This window comes from Myotis myotis, unplaced genomic scaffold, assembly GCF_014108235.1.
Source record: "Myotis myotis isolate mMyoMyo1 unplaced genomic scaffold, mMyoMyo1.p scaffold_m19_p_1, whole genome shotgun sequence".
NCBI lineage: Eukaryota > Metazoa > Chordata > Mammalia > Chiroptera > Vespertilionidae > Myotis > Myotis myotis.
Window position 1 is genome coordinate 780,960 of NW_023416313.1, and position 20,894 is coordinate 801,853.

The following is a 20,894-nucleotide window of genomic DNA, read 5'->3' on the forward strand; positions in this document are numbered from 1 at the left end:
CTTTGGTCTGGGCCTGGGCAGGGCTGGTGGGGGTGGGGAGGGGGTGTCGGCCAGGCCCACACCAGGACTGACCAGGCCGCGGGCTCACTTTCTGAATCTCGGCATTTCCTCGTCGGTCTGGCACTAATGGTGTGTCAGGTGGTGGAGAGTCTGGTTCTAAACTTTACTGACCAAGTGACCGTGTGCACATCACTGACGCTCTGCCCGGAGGGCCCCGCTGTGCCGGGCCGGCTGTCGGCCGCGTGGCCCTGTCCTGGGCAGGGTGGTGTGTGCGGCCACACTGCCTGTGCGAGGCGGGCCGGGCTTCTGTGTTCTCTCCCTTGAAGGCCACTCTTTCTTTTTCTTTCAGTTTTATTCTTTTGTGACGTCGTCATTTTTGTGATATTGGGACTGCCTCCTGTGACTTGTCATTGTACAGTCCGTCACACACCGAACCAGCCCACACGCTGTAGAGACGTGGCCTGCTCACCGAGGTTTTAAAGGTAACAGGTCTCTCCTTTCTGTTTTCCTAACAGGGTAGTATTCCTAACGGAGCACCTGCACTGCATGGAATTTAGCATCAAAAAGGGCCCTGTTGCCGCGCAGAAGGTTGTCACGTGCATCAGGATGAAGCAGGCGCCAGAGATCCTCGGCGGCTCCGCGGGGAAGCCCCCGGGCTGCGACGTGAACCGCGAGTGCTCCGTGCTCCTGGGCAAGGCCCCGCTCTCCGCCAGCCTGCAGGAGGGCGTCACGCAGAAGTTCAACGGCCACGACGCCCTCCCCTTCCTCCCGGCCGAGAGGCTGAAGGACCTGACCTCCCGCGTGTTCAACGGAGAACCCGGTGCCCACGATGCCAAACTGCGTTTTGAGCCCCAGGAAACGAAAGGGGCTGAGACGCCGCCTCACACGACCCCCATCAAAAGCGGCTCCCCGGAGATCAAACTGAAGATCACCAAGACCTACATGAACGGGAAGCCGCTCTTCGAGTCGTCCATTTGTGGAGACGGCGCCGCCGCGGCGGCCCAGCCGGAAGGAAACGGGCAGGAGCCGGAGAGTAAGGCGAGGAGGAGCAGGAAGAGGAGCATCAAGTACGACTCGGCGCTGGAGCCGGGCCTGGCCGAGGCCCCCAGCCCCTCCGACAGGAAGGTATTCACGGCTGGGTCAGGGCAGCCGCCACGTGCAGGGGCCGCAGGGAGCCGGGTCGTGGCGCAGGCCTGGCCACGGGTGCCCCGGAGCTGCCTCCTTCAGTCGCACAGCCCTGCGGAGCCGGTGCGGCCTGGAGAGGTCAGCTACGGACTCTAGGTTACAGTGGCCCAGAGGCAGCCAGTTTCCGAGCCAGCGAGGCCGTTCGGGCTCCGCTGTCCCGTTTCCTGGGCCTCCGCAGAGGCCTCGGCCTGGCTCTGCTCGGGGCTCCCGTCGGAGCCCTCCGGTTCCCTCCCTCACCTGGCTCCTCCGCCAGGGCCCAGGCTGCGTCTCGGCGCAGAGGCGGGCGCAGAGCCCTGACGTGCCACGAGAGCGCGGGACTCATGTCACCGCGTCTTAAAGTGACTCTCCAGGTCGCCCCCACTTAAATGAGGGTAAGCCCATACAGCAGCCAGGAGCCTCTCTGAGGCCGGAGGAATGGGGAGGGTGCCGCAGCCCCCCGCTCCGTCACAGGAGCTGGTGGTCTTGAGGGGGCCCCCTTGCAGGAGTGAAGGCGGGGAGGGAGACCAGGAATATTTAGTTTATACTCAAGGAATTCTGTTTACAGTTTCCACAGAAAGAGGAGGAAGTGGCCAAATTCCTTGAAATTATTAAAATAATGAAGTTTGAGGGTTGAAACATGTTTGAGTGCTCAGGGGCTGTCCGGGTCTCGCTAATGTGATGGTAGCGGCGGGATTCTCAGAGGCTGGGCGTGCGTGGTTCTGGTGGTGCCTCCCGGCCCATCTCTGGGTTTTGTTAGGACGAGTAGAGCCCTGATTGCTGACCTCCGACGTCGTCCTCGTGGCTGTTGTAAGGCTGGGTGCTGAGGACTAGTAGAGCCCCTTCCTCAAAGTGTGACATGGCAGCCCTGTGCCAGCCCCCAGCACCCGCACCCGCTCTGAGCACGCCCAGCCCTCTGCCCAAGGCCATGGCCTCCGGGGCCCAGGAGCCCACACTCAGAAGGAGGTCAGGCCGCCGGCTGCTGGTCCCCTGGAGGCCAGAGTGAGGGTGCTGGGAGGAGGTGGCCCCCTGAACCCTGGGCTCCATGACGGAAACAGGCCACGAGGGTGGAGGTGAGGCTTGCTGCCATGGTGCTGCCACATGTGCCGGGGGTGGGTTCTGTGAGAAGAAGCACCGTCAGGCGGGAAGGAGTCGGCCGCCCCCCGTGGCCGCGCAGTGCGGGCAGCCCCTCAGCTGAGGACACGAGATGCACGATTCCGAGGGTGATGCCAGAGCTGTGATTTGAAGATGGTGTTGAGGGGGAGGAGGGGGGCGGTGTGGAGCCTCCAGCTGGTTACCCTCCGTGTTCTGTGGCCGGAAGGCTGGACTGAGGGGTAGATGTCTTTTGTTCATTTTCAGATTCCAGCTAAGAAAGAGCCCGGCCCCAGCCCCGGCCCCGGCCCCGGCAGAGACCGGGACCAGCTGCTGAGATACAGCGTGGGCGACCTGGTGTGGGCCAAGGTGTCGGGCTACCCCTGGTGGCCCTGCATGGTGTCCGCCGACCCGCTCCTGCACAGCTACACCAAGCTCAAAGGTGCGCCTTCGCGGGGTTCTCTCTCCTGCCCGTAACCTCTCCCTCTTCCATGAAGAGCCCTTTAAATCTCACTTTGCTGCTGCTGCTTCCTGTGTTCAGGTGCACATGACGTGACATGTGCCATCTTAACTGCTGTCATGTGCACAGTGGGCGATATTAGGCCCATTCGTGCTATGCAGCTGGCACCACTGTCTCAGGAAATCCTCCTGCCCCAGTCCCGGGCACCAGCCTCTGCTCTGCTTCCTATGGCTTTTGTTTTTAATAATTTCTTTCATTCTGGAATCACATACTTATTTTTTTTTAATCCTCGCCTGAGGATATTTTTCCATTGATTTTAGAGAGAGGAAAGACAGACAGAAACATCGATGTCAGAGAAACACATTGATTGGTTGCCTCCTGCATGACCCCCGACCAGGGTCCAGGCTGGCGAGGAGCCTGCAACCGAGGTATGAGCCTCTGACCGGAATTGAACCCGGACCCGTCAGTCCGCAGGGCAGCACTCTCTCCACTGAGCCACACCAGCCAGGGCTGCTGCCCATGGTTTTGACTTGCATTTTCCTGGTGATCAGTGATGTTGAAAATTTTTTCATGTGCTTTTAGCCATGAGTGCATTTCCTTTGGGGATCAGGCAGGGGAAGTCTAGCGTTTCTGTGATGTGGAGCGGCAGCCCTGTCCTGGCCGCGGCCTCCCGGGGCGGGCGTCCGATGGACCGCGCTTCTGCGTTGGAAAGAGAGCAGCCCAGCGTGCTCTAGGCCGTGCGCTGCGGCCGGAGGGTTCTGCCACGTCGGTGGGTCACGTCTCCCTGGCACGGCCGCGTCCTCACCATCTTCTCTTAGAAAGCGTCTGGAATCGGGTGTTTCCTGTGGTGGAGATTCTGTCACCACTTTTTCTGCTTTATGGAGTGAGACCTTCGCTGTCTGACTCCTGAGCTCAGCAGTCTTGGGCTGTTTGGTGCGAGCTTTCCGTCCTGGCTTTATCTTTGCCTGTTACCAGCTGCTGAGATGTGTGGCGCTGTCACTGACACGGACAGTGGGGTGCTTTTCTACCCGCAGTTTGGTCAGTTTCTGCCTGACCTGCCCGGGCTGGTGCCCTCGGAGCCTGGCTGGGAGACCCGGGTTCTCCATGGGCGTCTGGCTGCCCGTCCTGGGCGCTGGCCTTGCTTCTGCGGGCGCCTGGCTGTCTGCCTGCGGGGGCTTCCCTCCCTCCCCGCCCCTCCGCTCGAGGCGGCTTGTGCACGTGAATGGCTGCTGTCAATTTGGAGGCTCCCGGTGCTGGAGGAAGATGGGCTCAGGCCAGCCCAGGGGGTCAGGCCGTGATGGAGGAAAGGCACCAAGTGCCAGTAGGTACCTGGGCCCAGGGGGTCCCGGCTCTCTTCGCAGGTGTGGGTTGGGGAGGCAGTGACAGGTGTTGACCAACAGCCATGGTTGGTGACTTTCAGAAACTGGCCCAGAAAGGAAGGTGCCTCATGATCAGTGGCAGGACACCTGGTGAATCATGTGGTGAAATGAAACCAGACTTGACCTCTCAGCTTGGGCTCAAGTAGGTTTCATGTGGGTGAGAGAGACCCGTTTAAATAGGAGATAATTGGGTGACATTGTTACCAAATTTCTAGGCAGACAAGGACTTAAAAAATGTTACATTTATTTTACAAATTTAAGATCCCATACGGACTTCTCTCCGCTTTCCTGCCTGGCGTGGGGAGCGTAGTCTGTGTCGGGAGCTGTTGATTAAAAACGTGTCAGTTCATGCGACTTCCTCGCACACATTGCAGCAGCGTTTCCTCGTTGTGCCGGTGCCGACATACACCTGTGCCCATCGTCACGGCCACGGGAAGTTCTTCCAAACGCTGAAGGGTCAGGGAGGAGCCTGGCCAGGTGGCTCGGTTGGTAGGAGTGGCGTCCGTGCACCCAAAGGTTGAGGGTTCAATCCCTGGTCAGGGTGCGTGGGGAGGCAACTGATGGATGTTTCTCATGCCGATCTTTCTCTCAAATCAATAAAAACATGTCCTCGGTGAGTATTTACAAAAACAAAGTGTGCCCGCGCCGGTTTGGCTCAGTGGGTAGAGCACCAGCCCGAGGACTGAAGCATCCTGGGCACCTCAGTTGCCGGCTCAATCCCTGGCCCTGAGAGGGTGCACGTGGGGGTAACCAATCGATGTGTCTCTCATCAATGGAAAAATATCCTGGGTGAGGATTGACAAAGCAAAACAGTGTGACGGAGGAAGACACACGTCACTGGCCTGTTTTGAGTCTGAGCCGATTTAAAGTGAAAGCACACGCATACACATGTCCACGTGGCTGGGCTGCTGTGGCCAGTGGCTGAGGGTCCATTCTGAGCCAGGAGGTCACAGTTCAATTCCCAGTCAGGGCACAGGCCTGGCATCCCCTCTCTCGGGTTGTGGGACCAGGTGCCTCTTCCTCACCCAGGTCCCTCTGGCTGTGCTGTCGGATGTGGCTCATTCCTGTCTGCCGAGAGCCACCCCTGGGATATCGTGGGGTCACTCTGGCCTCCTGGCTGCCCTTTCCCCACTCTGAGCTCTGGACTGAGTGGCTGGCAAGGCTGCCAGCTGGTAGGAGGTGGTGGGGCTGGGCCTTGTGCCCAGGCCGCCTGACACCAGCCGCTCCCCTTCCCGGCTGTCTGGTCCCCTCTGTCGAAGGGCCTTTGGGATGTGCTCTCTTGTTCGTTTGGTATCTTTTAAAGTGGATCTGAGAAGGGAGGAGGTGAAGGTGATGTCACAGTCAGCTCTTTCACCAGGCCCCTCGGACCCTCCCCGGGGTCCCTCCCTGGCGGAGTGGGGGTGAGGGGCCCTGCAGGCAACGCCAGCTCTGGGCCAGTGCCAGGAACAGGCTGGTTTCCTAACGTCCCACTGTCGGCCCTCGGGCCCCAACCTTTCATTTAAAACCCAGGTCAGAGAAAGAGCGCGCGCCAGTATCACGTCCAGTTCTTCGGCGATGCCCCCGAGAGGGCGTGGATATTCGAGAAGAGCCTGGCGGCTTTCGAAGGAGAAGGGCAGTTTGAGGAGCTGTGCCAGGAGAGTGCCAGGCAGGCGCCCACGAAGGCGGAGAAAGTCAAGGTGACGGTGCCCCCAGGGCCGGCGCAGACCCGAGCTGGGTGCCCGCACTTCGCCTGGGTCTGGTGTTGCACTTGCAGTGGCTTGAGAGGGTGTGACGGCTCCTGTGTCTGTCGCTGCTCACTGTTGCCCGAGAATGCTTGGATGTTTCCAAGCATCACATGTTCCTTTTACTCATTGGTGACTCCCAGAGATCATTTCTTCTGTAATTTGTATTTTCCTTTATGGATCTGTAAATACGTAATATCATATATAACGTGTGCATCTGTGTGTGTTCACATTAGTGAAATGTGATTAAAATTCATTTCTAACGTAAAGAAGCAGTTGTTATATGGAGCTGAACTCTGTAAACCCTTCAAGTTAATTGGTTTTTATAATTTTTATTTCTAAATTTATCTGAAATTGTGAAAGCATCCTCTAAAGTGGGCTATTTTTATGTTTTTATAGTGAAACTTAGAGTGTCTTGTGTTTTTCTTTTCAGCTGCTGAAACCCATTTCAGGGAAATTGAGGGCACAGTGGGAGACGGGCCTCCTGCAAGCAGCCGCCGCAGCCGCCATGCCGGTCGAGGAGCGGAGAGCCAAGTTCACCTTCCTGTACGTGGACGGCCAGCTGCACCTGAACCCGCACGCGGCCCGGGAGGCAGGCCTGGCTGTGGAGGTGCCCGGGGCTGCGCTGGCGCCCGCAGGGGTCCCCGGAGGAGCCGCTGGGGACCCCGGGTCCCGGAGAGAAGAGGGCGGCCCTGGCAAGAGAGGGCGGAGAGCCCGGCTGGGGCGCGCTCCCGAGAGCCAGGACGGTGGCCCTGGGACGGGGACGGTGGCTCCTCCGAAGGTGGCTGAGCCCGGCTCCCCGAGAGGCCCGGGGTCTCCGCCCAGGAGGAGGAAGGCCGCGGCCTCCGCGCTGCGCAGCAGGAAGGGTGACGCCGCATCCCAGTTCCTGGTTTTCTGCCAGAGGCACCGGGACGAGGTGGGTGCCGTGTGCATGTGCGTGTGCGTGTGCGGGAGCACCTGCTTCTCAGCGTTTCCAGGGCCCCCAGCCCTGTGCAGGTTCAGACTGACAGGCAACCCCTTGATAGGAACGTGTCCTGCGGGCGAGCAGGTGCAGGGCAGTGGCTGTGGCTCTCGTGGGCTGCCCTGTGCTAGAACTTGGCCTCACGCTCAGCGTGGCCCTGGGGCATATCTCCAGGGCTGTGCTGCGCCGGTGGGGTCTGCGTCACAGACCCCGTGTGCTCCCGACCTCCGCGTCTGCTGAGCTCCTGTTTCTGTGAGAGAATCAAACCCGCAACCTCTCGGTGTGTGGGACGCACCCACCGCCGGAGCCACCGCCGGGCTCAGGGCCTGGTGGTGTCCCTGGAGCCCAGCGGCGGGGCCGGGGCCGGTGCAGGGCTGGTCGCAGGGACCATGGGACGGGCCTGGGAGGGAGGTGCCCGGAGCTGCAGGGTCAGGGGGAGTGCTCACTCAGTGCTTGCACTTGGAAGGTCCTTTCTCCTCCTGGCCCTGGTGCTCCCGGCCTGAGTGGCGGGGCTGTGCCCTCTGCCTGTTGTCACGTAGCAGCAGCAGCTGCACACCCTGCGTGTCTCTCGGTGCCGCGCGTCAGGCTTCCGTGAGGTCACAGTCAGGCTGCTGGCCGGGGCTGTGTCCCCTTGGGCCTGACCAGGTGCTGCCCGCAGGGCCTGAGGGAGGCCTGTGCCCTGCAGCTGGCGACTTCTCCCTGCACCTCGGGCTGCTCCGTGGGAGGCACGGCTCTGGGGTCAGGCGGGTGCCTCTGCCGTGTCCCTGCTGGTCCCGGCGTCCTCAGCCGGGATGGCGAGTGTGGGTTCCGTGCTGCCCGTGTGCCTGAGGTGCTTTATGACGAAGATAGAGGCAGCCACTAACGAGGCTGCGGGGTGGCCGGTGCATGGCGGTGCGCATTCTCACAGCGGCCTGGAGGTTGCGTGAGTCCTCCGTCCTGCAGCCGCGGCCGCAGGCCAGGGGCCTGCGTGAGGTCGCTCCTGCGCCGGACACACGGCACAGACAGGGAGTAGAGCTGGGACCCGACCCTCACTGTGTGTGGGCAGAAAGGTCACCGTGGCACCGCCCTATTGTGGAATGTAGACTCCAGTGGGAGGCGTGGCCTCGGCCAGGTGAGGAGGAGGCGAGTGCTCTGTCCCCCGCGGACTCTGAGGAGTGAGACGTGGGCAGGTGACAGGTGAGCCCCAGAAGGGAGTGCAGGCGCTGGTGGAGGAGGGAGGCAGCGCTATGCCCCTGCCTGCCGGGACCGTCGTGTAGCGGGTGCAGAGGGCTGGGAGGGACGGACGGGGAGGCAGGTGTTGCCAGGTCAGGGACCGTGGGCGGCGGAGCTGAGGCAGGATCTTTCCCTGGCGTGTCCCCAGCTGAGGGCCAGGAGGAGCCAGGAGACCGGTTGCTGACCCCTGGCAGAGGCAGCGGGTGGACACGAGGGTGCTCGCATGGAGCTGGCCCGCCTGGCTGACTCGGGAGCAGGGCTGGGGTTGGGGCGTCTTGTCTGGCTCAGCAGCTGGGAACCCTGCTCTGGTCATTTCATTCGAGGGCATTGCCGTCAGGCTTGGTGACCATTTTGGGCTGCAGGTCCGTGGGTGAGCGCACCACACGTGAGGACTCTGGCTGGTGAGGGTCTGAGACCCTGGAGGCTGACGTGTGGAGGGCGGCTGACTCACCCCTCACGCAGGGTGGGCGGCAGGCAGGGCACAGTGCTGCTGGCTGAGGGCTGCTGGGAGCACAGGGTGAGGGTGACGCCGCCGAGAGGGACATGAGGACGCTGGAGGCGGGTGCACTCCACGCTGCAGAAGGAGGCCCGTGACGCCAGCACACAGGGTGCCCCAGGGCCAGGAAGGACACACAGGGCGGGGACACGCTGTCTGAGGTGACCGTGTGCGGAGGAGGGGTTTGCATCGGGGCGGAGCTCCCAGTGTGGGCTGGCAGGTGTGAGGTGTGGGGGGTGATAGGTCTCGGCAGTGCTAGTGAGCGGCCGGCATTAACGGTGGTGCCTGGTCACTGCCCCCTGTCACGGGGGTGGGGACACCCCTCCACTTGCCTGTTCACAGAACTGCCCGAGCAGCCCCTCCAGCCAGGCTGGTTCCTGGGAGTCGCCCGTGCTCTGCGCTGGTCGAAAGGGCCTCGGGCAGCGCCGTCTCTGAGGCGGTCGCCAGCTGTGCCCTCGAATTCCCTGCAGTGTTTCCTGTACCATCCAAGGCAGTGAAACGCGTTCTTAGTCCATAGGCACCGGCAACAGCTGTTGGCCAGTTTGGCCTGAGGGTCAGAATTTGTTGACCTCTGCTCCCCTGCTGTCGCTGGCTCTCAAGCTCAATGCCCACGAGAAACCCAGGGGAACCTTCTACCAGCTGGTGCAGGCCCCAGGCTGAACTGGTCTTGAGGGGACTTGCGCCTTCTAGATGGTGAGACTCGGTTATCAGCGAGCAGCCAAGGCCAGCCCCCGGGTGCTGGGTGGAGGTCGCCGGGAGTCCTCGGGACCTCGAGAAACCAGGGCCTGGCTGGCAGGCCTGGGGCTGAGGGCTGCGTCTGGGTGCCGCCCGAGTGGTGGGGTGCCGGCCGGGCGGGACATCGGTGCTGCCTGCGCTGGGGTGGACGGGGCTGAGGGGCGCCCTCAGCACCCACCCTCACGCCGTCTGTCCAGAGCGGGTCCCTGAAGGTGCCCTGGGTGCTCCGGGCCCAGACCTCACTCCCTGCTCCAGGGTCGCGTATCCATGGAGCTTTTCCTATAACTGATCTTTGAACGTACCTAGAAAACTGTAGCTTCCTAACAACTTAATGACACTGGAAAAGTACATTTTCTCTTACCATGTATCGCCCTGTTTGCCTCACAGTCGAACCTCTGCTCCAGCCTCGCTTTCAGGTGTGAGTGCCAGCGGCGGCCGCGGTGAGCAGGCTTCCGCAGGGCATGCAGGCGCCTGCTCCTTCTCTGGGGCCCAGAGCACAGCCCAGTGGGTGTTCGGGGCACGGCCTCCTCACCACACCCTCCCTCTGCTCACAGGTGAGGGCTGAGCACCCCGACGCCTCCAGGGAGGAGATCGAAGAGCTGCTGGGGTCACAGTGGAACATGCTGAGCGAGAAGCAGAAGGCCCGCTACAACACCAAGTTTGCCGTCCGGGCAGCGTCCCCCTCCGAGGAAGACTCTGGTAAGCGCTTAGATGTGGTGTGTGCAGTGTGGCCACTCTGGGGACTGCAGGGCGGCCCCCTCCTCAGCTCTGACCCACGTGCTGTGCTGGCCTGGCCACCAGGGTGTGTGGTCACTCAGGCACCGCTGCCGTCCGTGTGGCCTCCCTCCGTGTCCTGAGAGCAGCCTGCGGGCCCTCGTGCTTCTGCCCGAGTGGAGAGCTCACAGGCCAGGACGGTGACGTGGCTGACCTGGCCTGGGGGGTCCTGGTTCCTCCTCAGCCTCAGGCTAGAAAACAGACAGCTGCTCCTTTGCTTTCGGCAGCAGGAGAGGAGAGGAGAGGTGTCCAGTTGGCTGCCAAGGCAGGTGTCTGTGGCCTCGCGAACACCTGCTGACGGGCAGCTTGAACGGAGCTGGTCTCGCCTGCGGGGCTGAGCAGATGCCCCGCCCACTGCTCCGCAGGCTCTTCCTGGGGTGGCCGTGAGCAGCTGGGGGCTGTGGCCTGGAGTGGGCTCCACGAGGCGGCTCGGCAGGCTGGGCCTGACCGGCGTGAGGCCGGGCTCGTCTCGGCCCTGGCACAGTGCTCTGTGCCACCGGGAGTCAGGTTCGAGGGTGACACTGTGCTCCCAGGGGGCGTCAGACGAGTCCAGGCATGAACCCTGAACGTCTGAAGTGGCCGTGCGAAGGGGAAGGCCGGGTTTGTGGTCCACACTAGTGTCCCTCCAGAGCCGGCCTCTCCTCTGGGCCCCGAGGTCTGGGTGGGAGGGAGCCCTGGGAGCCCCTGTGGACCTCGGTGTGGAGCGCAGGCAGCCCTGAACTTGCAGGTGCACACGGAGCTGCCTCTTTACGGAAATAGATAAAACGTAGCAAGTTGTAGGGTTTTAAAGTTCAACTTAAATTCCACTGTCTCACTGTTAGTAAGTGAAGGGTTAAGAATACTGGATTATGTTTAAGTTTTCATTTAGTTCCTTATTGATTAAGGTGTTACATGTGTCCTTATGCTCCCATTGCCCCCCCTCACCCCCCTCGTGCCCTCACCCCCTGGCGTCTGTGCCCAGTGGTTAGGCTTCTGTGCACGCACACGTACACTTCAATTTAATGCTGTCGTTCGTTAAAATGTAATTGTAGCGAATGCCAATCTAATAATCCTGGGTTAGATGAGGGTCTTCAGAAGTTGGTGTTACCGGAAACAGTCCCTGGCAGGCCACCAAGCGCAGAGGTTGGATCTGGACCTGCGGCCCTGGGGCAGGACGGCTGGGTTTGCACCCCCGTGCCCGGTGGAGCTCAGTGCCGCTGTGCAGCGGTTTTTTCTTTTATTTGGGTTTCGGTACCTTTTTACTGATTTCAGAGAGGAAGGGAGAGGGAGAGAGAATCGTGGATTGGCCACCTCCTGCACGCCCCCTGCTGGGGATCAAGCCCGTAACCCGGGCCTGTGCCCTGACCGGGAATTGAACTATGACCTCCCGGTTCATAGGTCAGTGCTCAATTACTGAGCCACGCTGGCCAGGCTGTGCCGCCTTTTTCATGTAAGTTCCCGTCCCCATTCCTAGGTAACCTCTATGGGAGAAAAAGAACCCCCCCGAAGAGGACTCGGGACCCTACAGGGGATGCTGAGCTTGAAGAGGCGCCCAGGAAAAGACTCAGGACGGACAAGCAGGGTCTTCGGAAGGTAATTTCCAGGTTTGCCTGGCACTGGACCCCGTGCTGTGTGCCCCCGACCCCTGGCACCTTGTCCTCCCCACCCCGTGGGCTGCTGTGGGGGAGTCGGCGAGCTTCTCTCCTGGCACCTGGGCGGAGGCCGCTGCCTAGAGCAGCTCTGACCTGCCAGGGGCCGGAGCACCAGCCCGATACCAGCTGCCAGAGAAAAGCCCGCGACCCTCTGAGCGGCACTTGGTGTGGCGCCCATGGGTCCACGGAAACGTGACCCCGTCTCTGGGGCTAGCTGACGGCGATGTCACAGCTCAGCCTCCGGAGACGCGGGGTCTGCTTCAGCGACAGGTGGGCGGCCGCACAGTCCCTGAGCGGCTGGTGAGCTCACTGAGCGTCAAGAGCTGGGGTGTCTGTGCGGGCCCCGCGGTGCTGCGCCGCCGGGTGCAGAGGCCGAGGCCCGCACCTCACGCTCCCGCCCAGGCCAGCTGCCTGTGGAGGGGGGCAGGCCCGCACCTCACGCTCCCGCCCAGGCCAGCTGCCTGTGGAGGGGGGCAGGCCCGCACCTCACGCTCCCGCCCAGGCCAGCTGCCTGTGGAGGGGGGCGCCGGCCTGTCCGCGTGGCCCAGGAAGCGTGGCCAGTGCCGCCTGCGGTGCTCATTGCGGGACGGCGAGCAGCAGCCCGTGGGTGGCATCAGGAAGTCGCTCTGTTCCTTCTGCTCTGTCCACAGACAGAAAGTCACGGTCACACACGTGGCTGACGTGTGCACAGTTGGCACCGCTGCACGTCGTTTCTATGAAGCCGTCTTGGCAGCTCTGGGGGGTGGCCCTGCCGTGCTCGGGCCCCCGGGCGGTTCCTGCAGCGAGAGGCAGAGGCTCGCTCCGTGCCCTGGCACTGCCAGCAGCCTGACACGGTGCTTTGAGCTATTCGTATACGTGACTTGCCAGGAAGCGGCCCTGACATGGAAGTCCCAGAACTCGCACTGAGTGGCTGGGTAGACTCGTCTTAGAGCGCGCCGCCCAGGAAACCGCGTGTGACGGGCGGGGCGCGTCTGCCCTGCTGGGCGGGGGGCGCGGTGCAGTGCGGGTGGCCCGGAGGCCTCGGCCACAGCGCCCCGCACGGTGGTTCAGTGCCGTGCCTCCTCCTGAGGGCTGGACAGAAGGCTCGCGGTGCCTGCTGGGTTTGCGCCACATGCTCCGCTATGAGATGTGCTTGTATGTGAGCGTGAGGTTTGTCTGCGAGTGACATCCTCCAGAGGACGAGCTGGGGGGAGCTTGGCACTGACAGCCTGGTGCCACTTGAGGGGCTGGGCAGCCTGGAGAGGGTCCTGTCCACTCCCCACGCCCTGGCGCCCGGCGGAGCCCCCCGTGTGTGCGAACGTGGAGCTGGGCTGCTGGTGACCTGCCGGGCGCTTCCCAGGAGGAAGTTGGGTCTCACCATCTTGCAGCAACCTCCGCTGGTTCACGTAGGAGATTCTTTCCTTTTCCTTCTTTTCCTTTATTCCTTTTTGTTTTTGTTTTTAATAACAGAGAGAGACCATTGCAGACAAAACACCCCGCACAGCATCCTGCAAGGCCGCAGAGGCCCTGTCCTCCCTGAAGAGCCAGGCAGGTAAGTGGGCCTGGGAGACGGGGGTGGGTGGAGACAGGCCTGCCTCTGTCCTGGTGGGTGGCGTGGGGCTGGGCTGGGGAGGGACCGGAGCCTTCAGGGGTCAGAGCCACAGTCAGGCTGGACCGGTGCCAGGACGGCTCATGCACGCGAAGAGCAGACCCTCTTAGTGGTCAGTGTTCAGCGACTCAGGTCTCTGGAAGCCACTCCTGTGGCCTCTGCGCGGCTGTGTTGTTCTCAGAATAAAGCTGCTGGAGAAGGGGCCCCACCAGGCCAGCGGGCTCCCTCCGTGCTGGCCGCTGTCAGCTCCCCACTCCAGCGTGTGCCCGGCATCGGGCCTCGAAACGAACTGAAACGTTTGTGAAAAGTAACTGTCAGGACAGTGCCGGGCAGACACATTAGGCCTCCTGACGGCTTCTCTGGGTGGTCTGTCTGGTGGTTTGTTTATTTAAATAAATTTTTGATTGATTGATTGATTTGAGGAAGAAAGAGAGCGATTTGTTGTTCCACCTGTTCATGCGTTCACTGGGTGATTCTTGCCCGTGCCCTGACGGGATGGAGTCTGCAGCCAACTGAGCTACACGGCCAGGCTTGTCTGTTCGTTTATTTTTTATTTGGATATTTTTCCATTGGTTTTTAGAGAGAGTGGCAGGGAGGTGGGGAGAGAGAGACATAGATTGGTTGCCTCTGGTACACGCCCTGGCCTGGCACTGGGGAGGAGCCTGCCACCCCGGTACGCGCCCTTGACCAGAATTGAGCCCGAGACCCGTTAGTCCACAGGCCGACGCTCTAACCTTTGAGCCACACCGGCCAGAGCTTGTCTGGCCATTTACAACAGGCAGCTTCCAGCTCCAATTCTCAGTCGGAAGGACTGGGGTTAACGTTCAGGCTTTACTTCATGGGCTCAAATTACTTTGCAGCAACAAAACACCTGTCTGATGCGTGCAAACCGCTGAAGAAGCGGAACCGGACATCGGCAGCCACGCCCTCTGCACTCGCCTTTAGCAAGAGCTCATCTCCCTCTGCCTCCTTAACTGAGAACGAGGTAAAACACATTCCCACGAAGGCCCTTTCCTGAGCCGGGCCAGGCTCGATCGGCTCCGGTGGTGCCTCCACGCTGTGGGTGAGGCGGAGGCGCTCTGGACGCGTCGGAGCCACGGAGTGGGAAGAAGCCGCTCTTTGCCTGCTTGAGCGCACGCGGCGTCTGTATGAACGCATGTGGTCGTGCGGTAGGGCCGATGCATTGAATTCCCGAAATCTCTGTGCTTGTGTGAAAGGAGGCTGCTTTGTCCTGACATGACGTCAGCTGAGCTGATGTGGTCACTGGGCACGCGTCCCGACAAGGCTGGGACACCTCTTCCGACTCCCGTGGCTTCTGGACCCAGGCTCGGGGCCGTGGCTCAGTGTCTGTGGCTCTCTGGTCCTTTCGATGGTGGCATATTCGTCAATAGTTGAGCATCGAGGTGGAGTGGCGCCTGTTCTCTGGGCTTGCAGAGTATGTGAGGCGTGACCATCGCTGTCGTGTGGCGCGTAGACGGCATCGCAGACTGGTCTTGCCATCGTGAGGAAAACAGAGCCAGCCTCAGGCAGATAACGCCACGCGCTCGTCCAGGGCACGTTTGGGATTCAGGACTCACAGAAGCCCAAGGAGCTCAGTTCAGGTTTCACGTCGTCGTTCGTTCCCCGTCGCTCTCCTTTTCTCGGGGTAGACAGGAGCCCGTTCCCAGAGTTGTGAGGAGAGAGCCCCGAGCCTTCGGACAGGGCAGTGCGGCCGGGCGGGCAGACCCTCAGCCTGTTGTGTTGGAAGGCGGCGCTGTCTCTGGCATGGCCCCGGCGGGCGGGCATTCGGCTCTCCGCCAGCCTCAGTTGCTTCCTCCCATAGACGAGGCCAGGCCTTCCACGTGTGGGGCGTCCTCCAGCTGCCGAGGTGCAGGGGGCCTGAGCTCGCTGCCCGGTCCTCTGGCTCCCACTGCTCGGAGTGGTGACTGGCTGCCCCGTGGGCGGGACCAGGCTTCGTCGCCAGCGCTGTGTGCAGGAAGCTGGGCCTTCTTACACCTGGCACCCCCAAGAGGCAGCAGAGTTCCTCACGAACCCCAGGAGCCTGTTGAGATGAGAGAAGGCTCGTCCTGTACAAGAGTTTTCCCCTTTCCTGTCCACGTTCGACTCTGTGCCCTAGAGTTACGGAGAGGGGCCTGAAGTCGAACAAGGCCCAGGGCCCAGGCCTGTGCTTGCCTCTCCTGGGTAAGGGCTTCAGGGCTCTCCCTGGCACCTCATCCTCGCGCTCCTGTCGGGCACAGGCGAGGCAGACACGGAGGCTCTTTCCTTGCCTGTGTCCCTGCCCTGGGCCTGGCCTGGACGAGGGGGGCTGGCGTGGTGGGTGCAGAGGACGCGCCGTTAGACCAGCCGGCGGTCCGAGGCTCATTCTCCCAGGCTGGGCTGCAGCCCGGTGGCTTAGATGTCCGTAGGAACTGGGGAAGCACGTTCTCATCGTTGGACGTAGTTGACTATCAGTTCTTTTACTTCGGAAATGGATAGACTGTCAGATACACCTGTGTCGCGGGACGCCCACCCGCCCTGCCTTTTGGAGGTGAGGTCCAGGTCTGCCTCTGTTCCGCATGTAGAACAAGGAAATCATAGGCCTCCCATCGGTCAGTGTGACTGACACCGATCTTCCCTCAGAGTTCCTGTCACAGAACAATAGTGTCCCCGAACCGCTGCAGGCGGACAGGAGCCTGGCTGTTCGTCCTGTCACTGAAGCTCACACAGCCCCACCCCAGCATGTGCCACGCTGAGTGCCTGCAGCATGTGAGGCAGCGGCGTCCCCCGCAGACCGCCGGGCGCCCTGGTGGGAGCCGAACCGGGCCCCGTGCTGGGCTGCAGGCCGGCCCTCTTCGGGCCCCCGGCCCTTTCCCTCACCCTCGACCAAGTAAGGGACCAAAGAGGGTTGGTGTTTCGAGACGTTCCAGGTCATGTTACATTTCAGTCCCTCAGAAGGGCGTGTGCGGCCACAAAAGTGTACACAAGCGTGGTTCCCACACAGCCCCCGACGCCCAGCGAGACCGGACGGAGGGGACCCTTGCATGGCAGCCTCAGAGTGGGTGGGAGTCCCGTGCTGTAACTGCGTTTCTTGTTCCCTCAGTAGAGCAAATTCTTACTGTTTCCGCCTTCACTGGTGACAGCTTCTGTGGGAGCCCACACCCGTCAAGTTGGACTGACTCCGCTGCCCTGTGCTGCCCCTGACCCGGCGCCGTGTCCAGGGCGCCGGCGGGGCGGGGTGGAGGGTGAAGGCAGGCTGCTTATGCTGATGTTAATAAACACATACAAGGAAGGAGACAGCACGTTTTAAGACCGAGGAAGATACTGTTCGAGGCATTGACCCAGTCACATTTACCCCACGACAAGCACATCTGCAGCCCAGCGGTCACTGCAGGGCCAGGCTGGAAGGCTGCCCTCAGCCAGGTGTCCGGGGCCTGTGACAGGGACACACAGGTTCGGTCATGTCCTGCAGCTCATACTTCCTGGGTTTTTACTGACCAACACTGACACCGGAGCCTCCGGGAACCGCAGACAGCACGCTGAGCGGCGCCCTCGCCAGCCGCACCCTCGCCAGCCACGTGCAGTCGCTGCTGTGGACACAGCGTTTCCAGCGTACACGGCGGGAAGGTTTTGATTCTTTTTACTGAATAGCTTTACGATGACACTACACAGAGTAAGTTTACAGGAAGGAAGTTTGCAGCATTGAACAGCTCTCCCCAGGGTCACATGCCCACATGGCGAGGGCAGGACCTCCGTGTTCTCACGGTCCAGCAGCACGCGCTGTTTGCCGTAGACGCCTCCGTAGCCTGTTAGGCCTCGTGGAGTTTTCTGACCACGTGTGTGTCCTGAGCCATTGTTATTTTTGGTGGGGGGGGGGGGGGGGCATAGCTTCAAAATCTTCTTTTATTTTATTTTATTGCTGAAAGTATTACAGAGAGTATTACATATGTCTCCTTCCCCTCCCCCTTGACATTCCCCTGGCCTCCCCTACCCCCCAGTGGCTTGTGTCCATTGGTTGTGCTTATATGCACTGAGCCATGATTTATTGTCATGCATGCAGAGCCCTTGGGTGCCTGGCTCCTCGCAAGGACGCAGTGGTTCGCTGTGACAATGTGGTTATAACAATAAAATGACACAGTTCCCACCATCCCGTCCTTACCCCGCCCCGCGTGTAAACGCTGTGTGGGCGTGGAGAGCGCTCTCTGGGCTGCATCCTGCACGCGGGACAGACTGAACCGAGACCCGGCGAGCCGGGCTCCTGGGGCCACGTCAGAGTCCGGGGCGGCGGCAGCAAGGGCGGCGGCGGCTCTGCTTGGACGCAGGGCCACGGCCTCCAGGTGACCTGAGCTGTGCCTCCTCAAGGCCATGAAGAGCCCAGCAGTTACGTGTGCTCCCCAGGAAGTTAGCCACTGAGTTCACAGTGTCAGAAACTGGTGGTGTTCAGATGGCCCTAGTTCGGAAACCATCACGGAGATACAAGACTCGAATCGTGGCCTGGTGGATTCCGATGGGCGAGCCAGCGGCCAGCCAGTGACCGTGCTCTCTGCGTGTCCTGGAGAAGGGACCAGCACTGCCAGCCTCAGCCGAGGACGTGGGCGCGTGGGGACGCGGATGGGGTGTCCCCTGGGACCTGGGAGGTGAGTGGGCAGGCGGAGTCACCTCCCCGGGCAGAGCTGTCCCAGCCAGCGCGAGGGTGGCCTCGCTGAGGGACGCCCTGTGAGGCCTGGTGGCTCCAGTGGGGGGAGCGGGGCTCTGCCCTGAGCTTAGGGGCACGGGCTCCCCTGGTGGCCATCACCCCAGCGGCTGAGCTGCCTGCTGTCAGGATGCACCACAGCGTCCGCACAGGGTCATCTAGCTATGCCACCTGTGTGCTGAGTGGGTGGATTCAGGCCGGAGGCCTCAGCCAGGGTCTGAGGCAGCCGCTCTGAGGGCACAGGCCCTGCCCCTGGGCGCACCATCCCCACCCCTGCATGCAGTGCCCCGCCCCTCGCATCGCCCCGCCCCTGCGGGCAGCACCCCGTCCTGGCACGGAGGTCGGCTCTGACGGCACCGAGTGCGGGGGCAGCGGTTGGTGGTGGTGGTGCCCACGTGCCTGTGTCCCGAGGGCCTTGCTCCGAGGTGACAGCGGGCGGCCAGTCTGCAGCTGGATTGAGGTGCAGGCGCCGGGTGCTCTGTGCTCTGTGGGGGGCGTCCTGTCTGTCACGGCCACTCCTCCCAACGGGAAAGAGCCAGGGTTGAGAGGATGCTTCCAGAAGCCAAGGGTGCTCAGGTGTCGGGTTCCAGAGGCTGAAGCAGCAGCTGAGCGCAGAGAAGGGGGAGAAAGCCCTGCAGGCAGCAGGACCAGGCGGGATGCACCTCGGCCTCTGGCCCTGGCCCGCTCCCCAAGATCGGTGACCAAAAGCAGTGAGAACGGCCAGGCTTGAGGGCAAGGCAGAGCCAACAGGTCCTCATGGGGCAGCTCACACCTACTGCGTCTGTCGTGGAAACGGCCTGAGAAGAGAAGACCAGGTTAGCGCATAGCTCCAACCCAAGACGGCCTGTGTGAGGCAGGTGCTGGGCCCCGTGGCCGGCGCTCGGCTGTGCTGCGGTGGTCAGTGGTAGCGTCAGCGTGTGTACGTGAGGGACGGCCCCACTCACGGCCCCGTCGGGTGAAGGTGGAGCCGCGTCCTGGGTGACGTCCCTCGATCGCCCGTCTGACAGGGCAGTGGGAAACGGGAAGGCGGGAGCTCTGGCAAGTTGGCGGCCTTCTTACTCGTGTGGTTCCTGACTTCACGCGCGTCTGAGGCACGGCCCCTCGTTCTCCAGGTGGTTCTGGCAGGTGAGCCTTCCCACCGGCACCGGGCGCCTCTGGCCGTGCAGTCAGCACGCGGTGCCGGGAAAAGCAGCCGGGGTGGAGACGTCACTCTGACCGGGAGGTTTCTCCCCGGCTCCGGACCCCGCCGCCGGCTCTCAGTTGTGTTTTTAAAGTGCCAGGTCCGCTCCGTGTGGGGTTTGGGCCAGTGAAGCTGGTTCTGATGCGCAGTGTTGCTGCTGTAGCTAGAACCCTAGCGCTCGCCTGGGTGGGACGTGGGCTTGTCCCTGGTGCGCAGGGTCCGGCCTCCTGGGAGCTCGGGGGCAGGCTGAGAGCTGGCGGCCGGCCTCTGGGGCACCTTGCCCCTCGGTGGTGCCGTGTTGGGCCCGCACACGTGGGCTCTCTGGCCCGTGTCTAGTTGTTGGGTGACTGCGTGTCCGTTGCCAGCATGTGTTGTGAGGCGAGCTGACTATCGAGGCTGAGATGGGGGTGGCCCGCCCTGCCCTGCCGCGGGGCTGGCTCCCTGCACGTGCTGACGGGCCGGAGGCGGGCTCTGTTCCTGTTCTCCGGGCCCCTCGCTGGCCCACGCCTGCTGAGGGCACGTGGGGCTGGTAGGAAACTCTAGAGACTTGTGTTGTCTGTGACAAGGGCTGGCCCTGGCTCTGTGGCCAGGCCTCCCCGTGGCTCTCGCCACGCCCCGGGGCTGGGGCCACATAGCCTCTGCCGGGACCACGGCACAGGGTGTGACTCGACCCCGCCCTGGCGGCCAGCAGCCGAGAGGGTTCCCGTCTGCGAGGCCTCAAGGCTGCTCGGATGGGAACGGCGGGCACGGTGGCCCAGGGTGACGAAGGGTTTGCTGAAGGTCGCTGTGTTCACTGGCCTCGCTGTGGCCGTGAGACCGGTCTCTGCCTTGACATGGACCAAACCTGCTGAGCCAGGTCCTGTCACCTGTCGGCCCCGCGCCGAGTGACAGCGGAACAGGCTCACGAAAAGTCCGTGTGGAGCCGGCACTGGTGCTTCCGAAGCGCCGTGGTACCAGCCGTGAAGGCGTTTGCTGTCAGTCACGGCTCACCCTGCGTGACGCCCTGTGCGGGGCCGGGAGCTGCTCTCCAGGCCGGACCGGCGGGGGACCTGCCTGGTCTGAGCGTCCCCCACACACTGCACGGCTCCCGGGAGCGGGTTCGCACACGGTCGCCAGGTCACAGCGTGGGCGAGGTGTCACCTGAGACCTGTCTGCGTGGAGGCTGCGTCCACGTGCAGGAGCGCATTTCTCAGGCCCGCAGGCGAGCAGAGGGGCTGCTCCGGCGAGTGCGGGGGTCGGGCTGGCCGTCTGGTCAGCCCCGCCAGGTCCGTTCCGCATGCGTCCTCCTGGGTGTGGGGTAGAGGCAGGTGTGCGGGCTGGGGCTAGGACTGTTGGGCCCAGACAGGGCATGTCGCTGTCACAAACATGGCCCCTGCCCCGGCTGGAGTGAGGGGCCGCTGGGCTGGGCCCCGACGGAGCTGTGCCGGGCTGCGTGCCGGAGGGGCGGGCGGTGGGCTGCATGGACTGTGATGCCGGGCCTGTGTTCTGTGTGCACCTTAGCCCCCCCGGACACAGCCTCTGTGTGTCCGACACTCCCCCCTGAATGTGCATCCCGTGTTCCTCCTCCACACGCTGTCCCTGGGAGCCTCCACGTGGAAACGGCTCCCTTCTCTGTAACCAGAAATAAACGGTGCTGCTCTTCTTCTGCCAGGACTGGTCTGTGTCTTCTGTCTTTCTCTCCTTGCCTTTTCCTTCCAGCCACGCTGAGGGGGACGCGGGGGGCGGGGAGGCCCCCGAAGGCCCCGCTGGGCCTAGTGGCTGTCGGGCAGCCCCCTCCCGTGTGGCGCTGCCCCGGCCGCCAGCCCTGCGCTTCGGTCTCCAGCGCCCAGCCCGGC

At 62.5% G+C, this 20,894-nt stretch overlaps 1 protein-coding gene across 2 annotated transcripts in view; it reads left to right on the forward strand.

The window, feature by feature from the left end:
* The first annotated feature begins 515 nt into the window (after positions 1-515).
* Positions 516-20,894, forward strand: part of NSD2 (nuclear receptor binding SET domain protein 2) — a 32,332-nt gene continuing 11,953 nt past the window's right edge. The window contains exons 1-8 of one of the 2 annotated variants that reach the window (XM_036326792.1): positions 516-1,125; positions 2,500-2,695; positions 5,602-5,768; positions 6,247-6,729; positions 9,772-9,916; positions 11,445-11,563; positions 13,072-13,153; positions 14,071-14,195. In XM_036326792.1, the coding sequence (XP_036182685.1) occupies positions 547-1,125; positions 2,500-2,695; positions 5,602-5,768; positions 6,247-6,729; positions 9,772-9,916; positions 11,445-11,563; positions 13,072-13,153; positions 14,071-14,195 (1,896 nt within the window). In that variant the 5' untranslated portion in view covers positions 516-546. The remainder of the gene's footprint in view (positions 1,126-2,499; positions 2,696-5,601; positions 5,769-6,246; positions 6,730-9,771; positions 9,917-11,444; positions 11,564-13,071; positions 13,154-14,070; positions 14,196-20,894) is intronic. The other variant, XM_036326801.1, reaches the window with a different exon arrangement.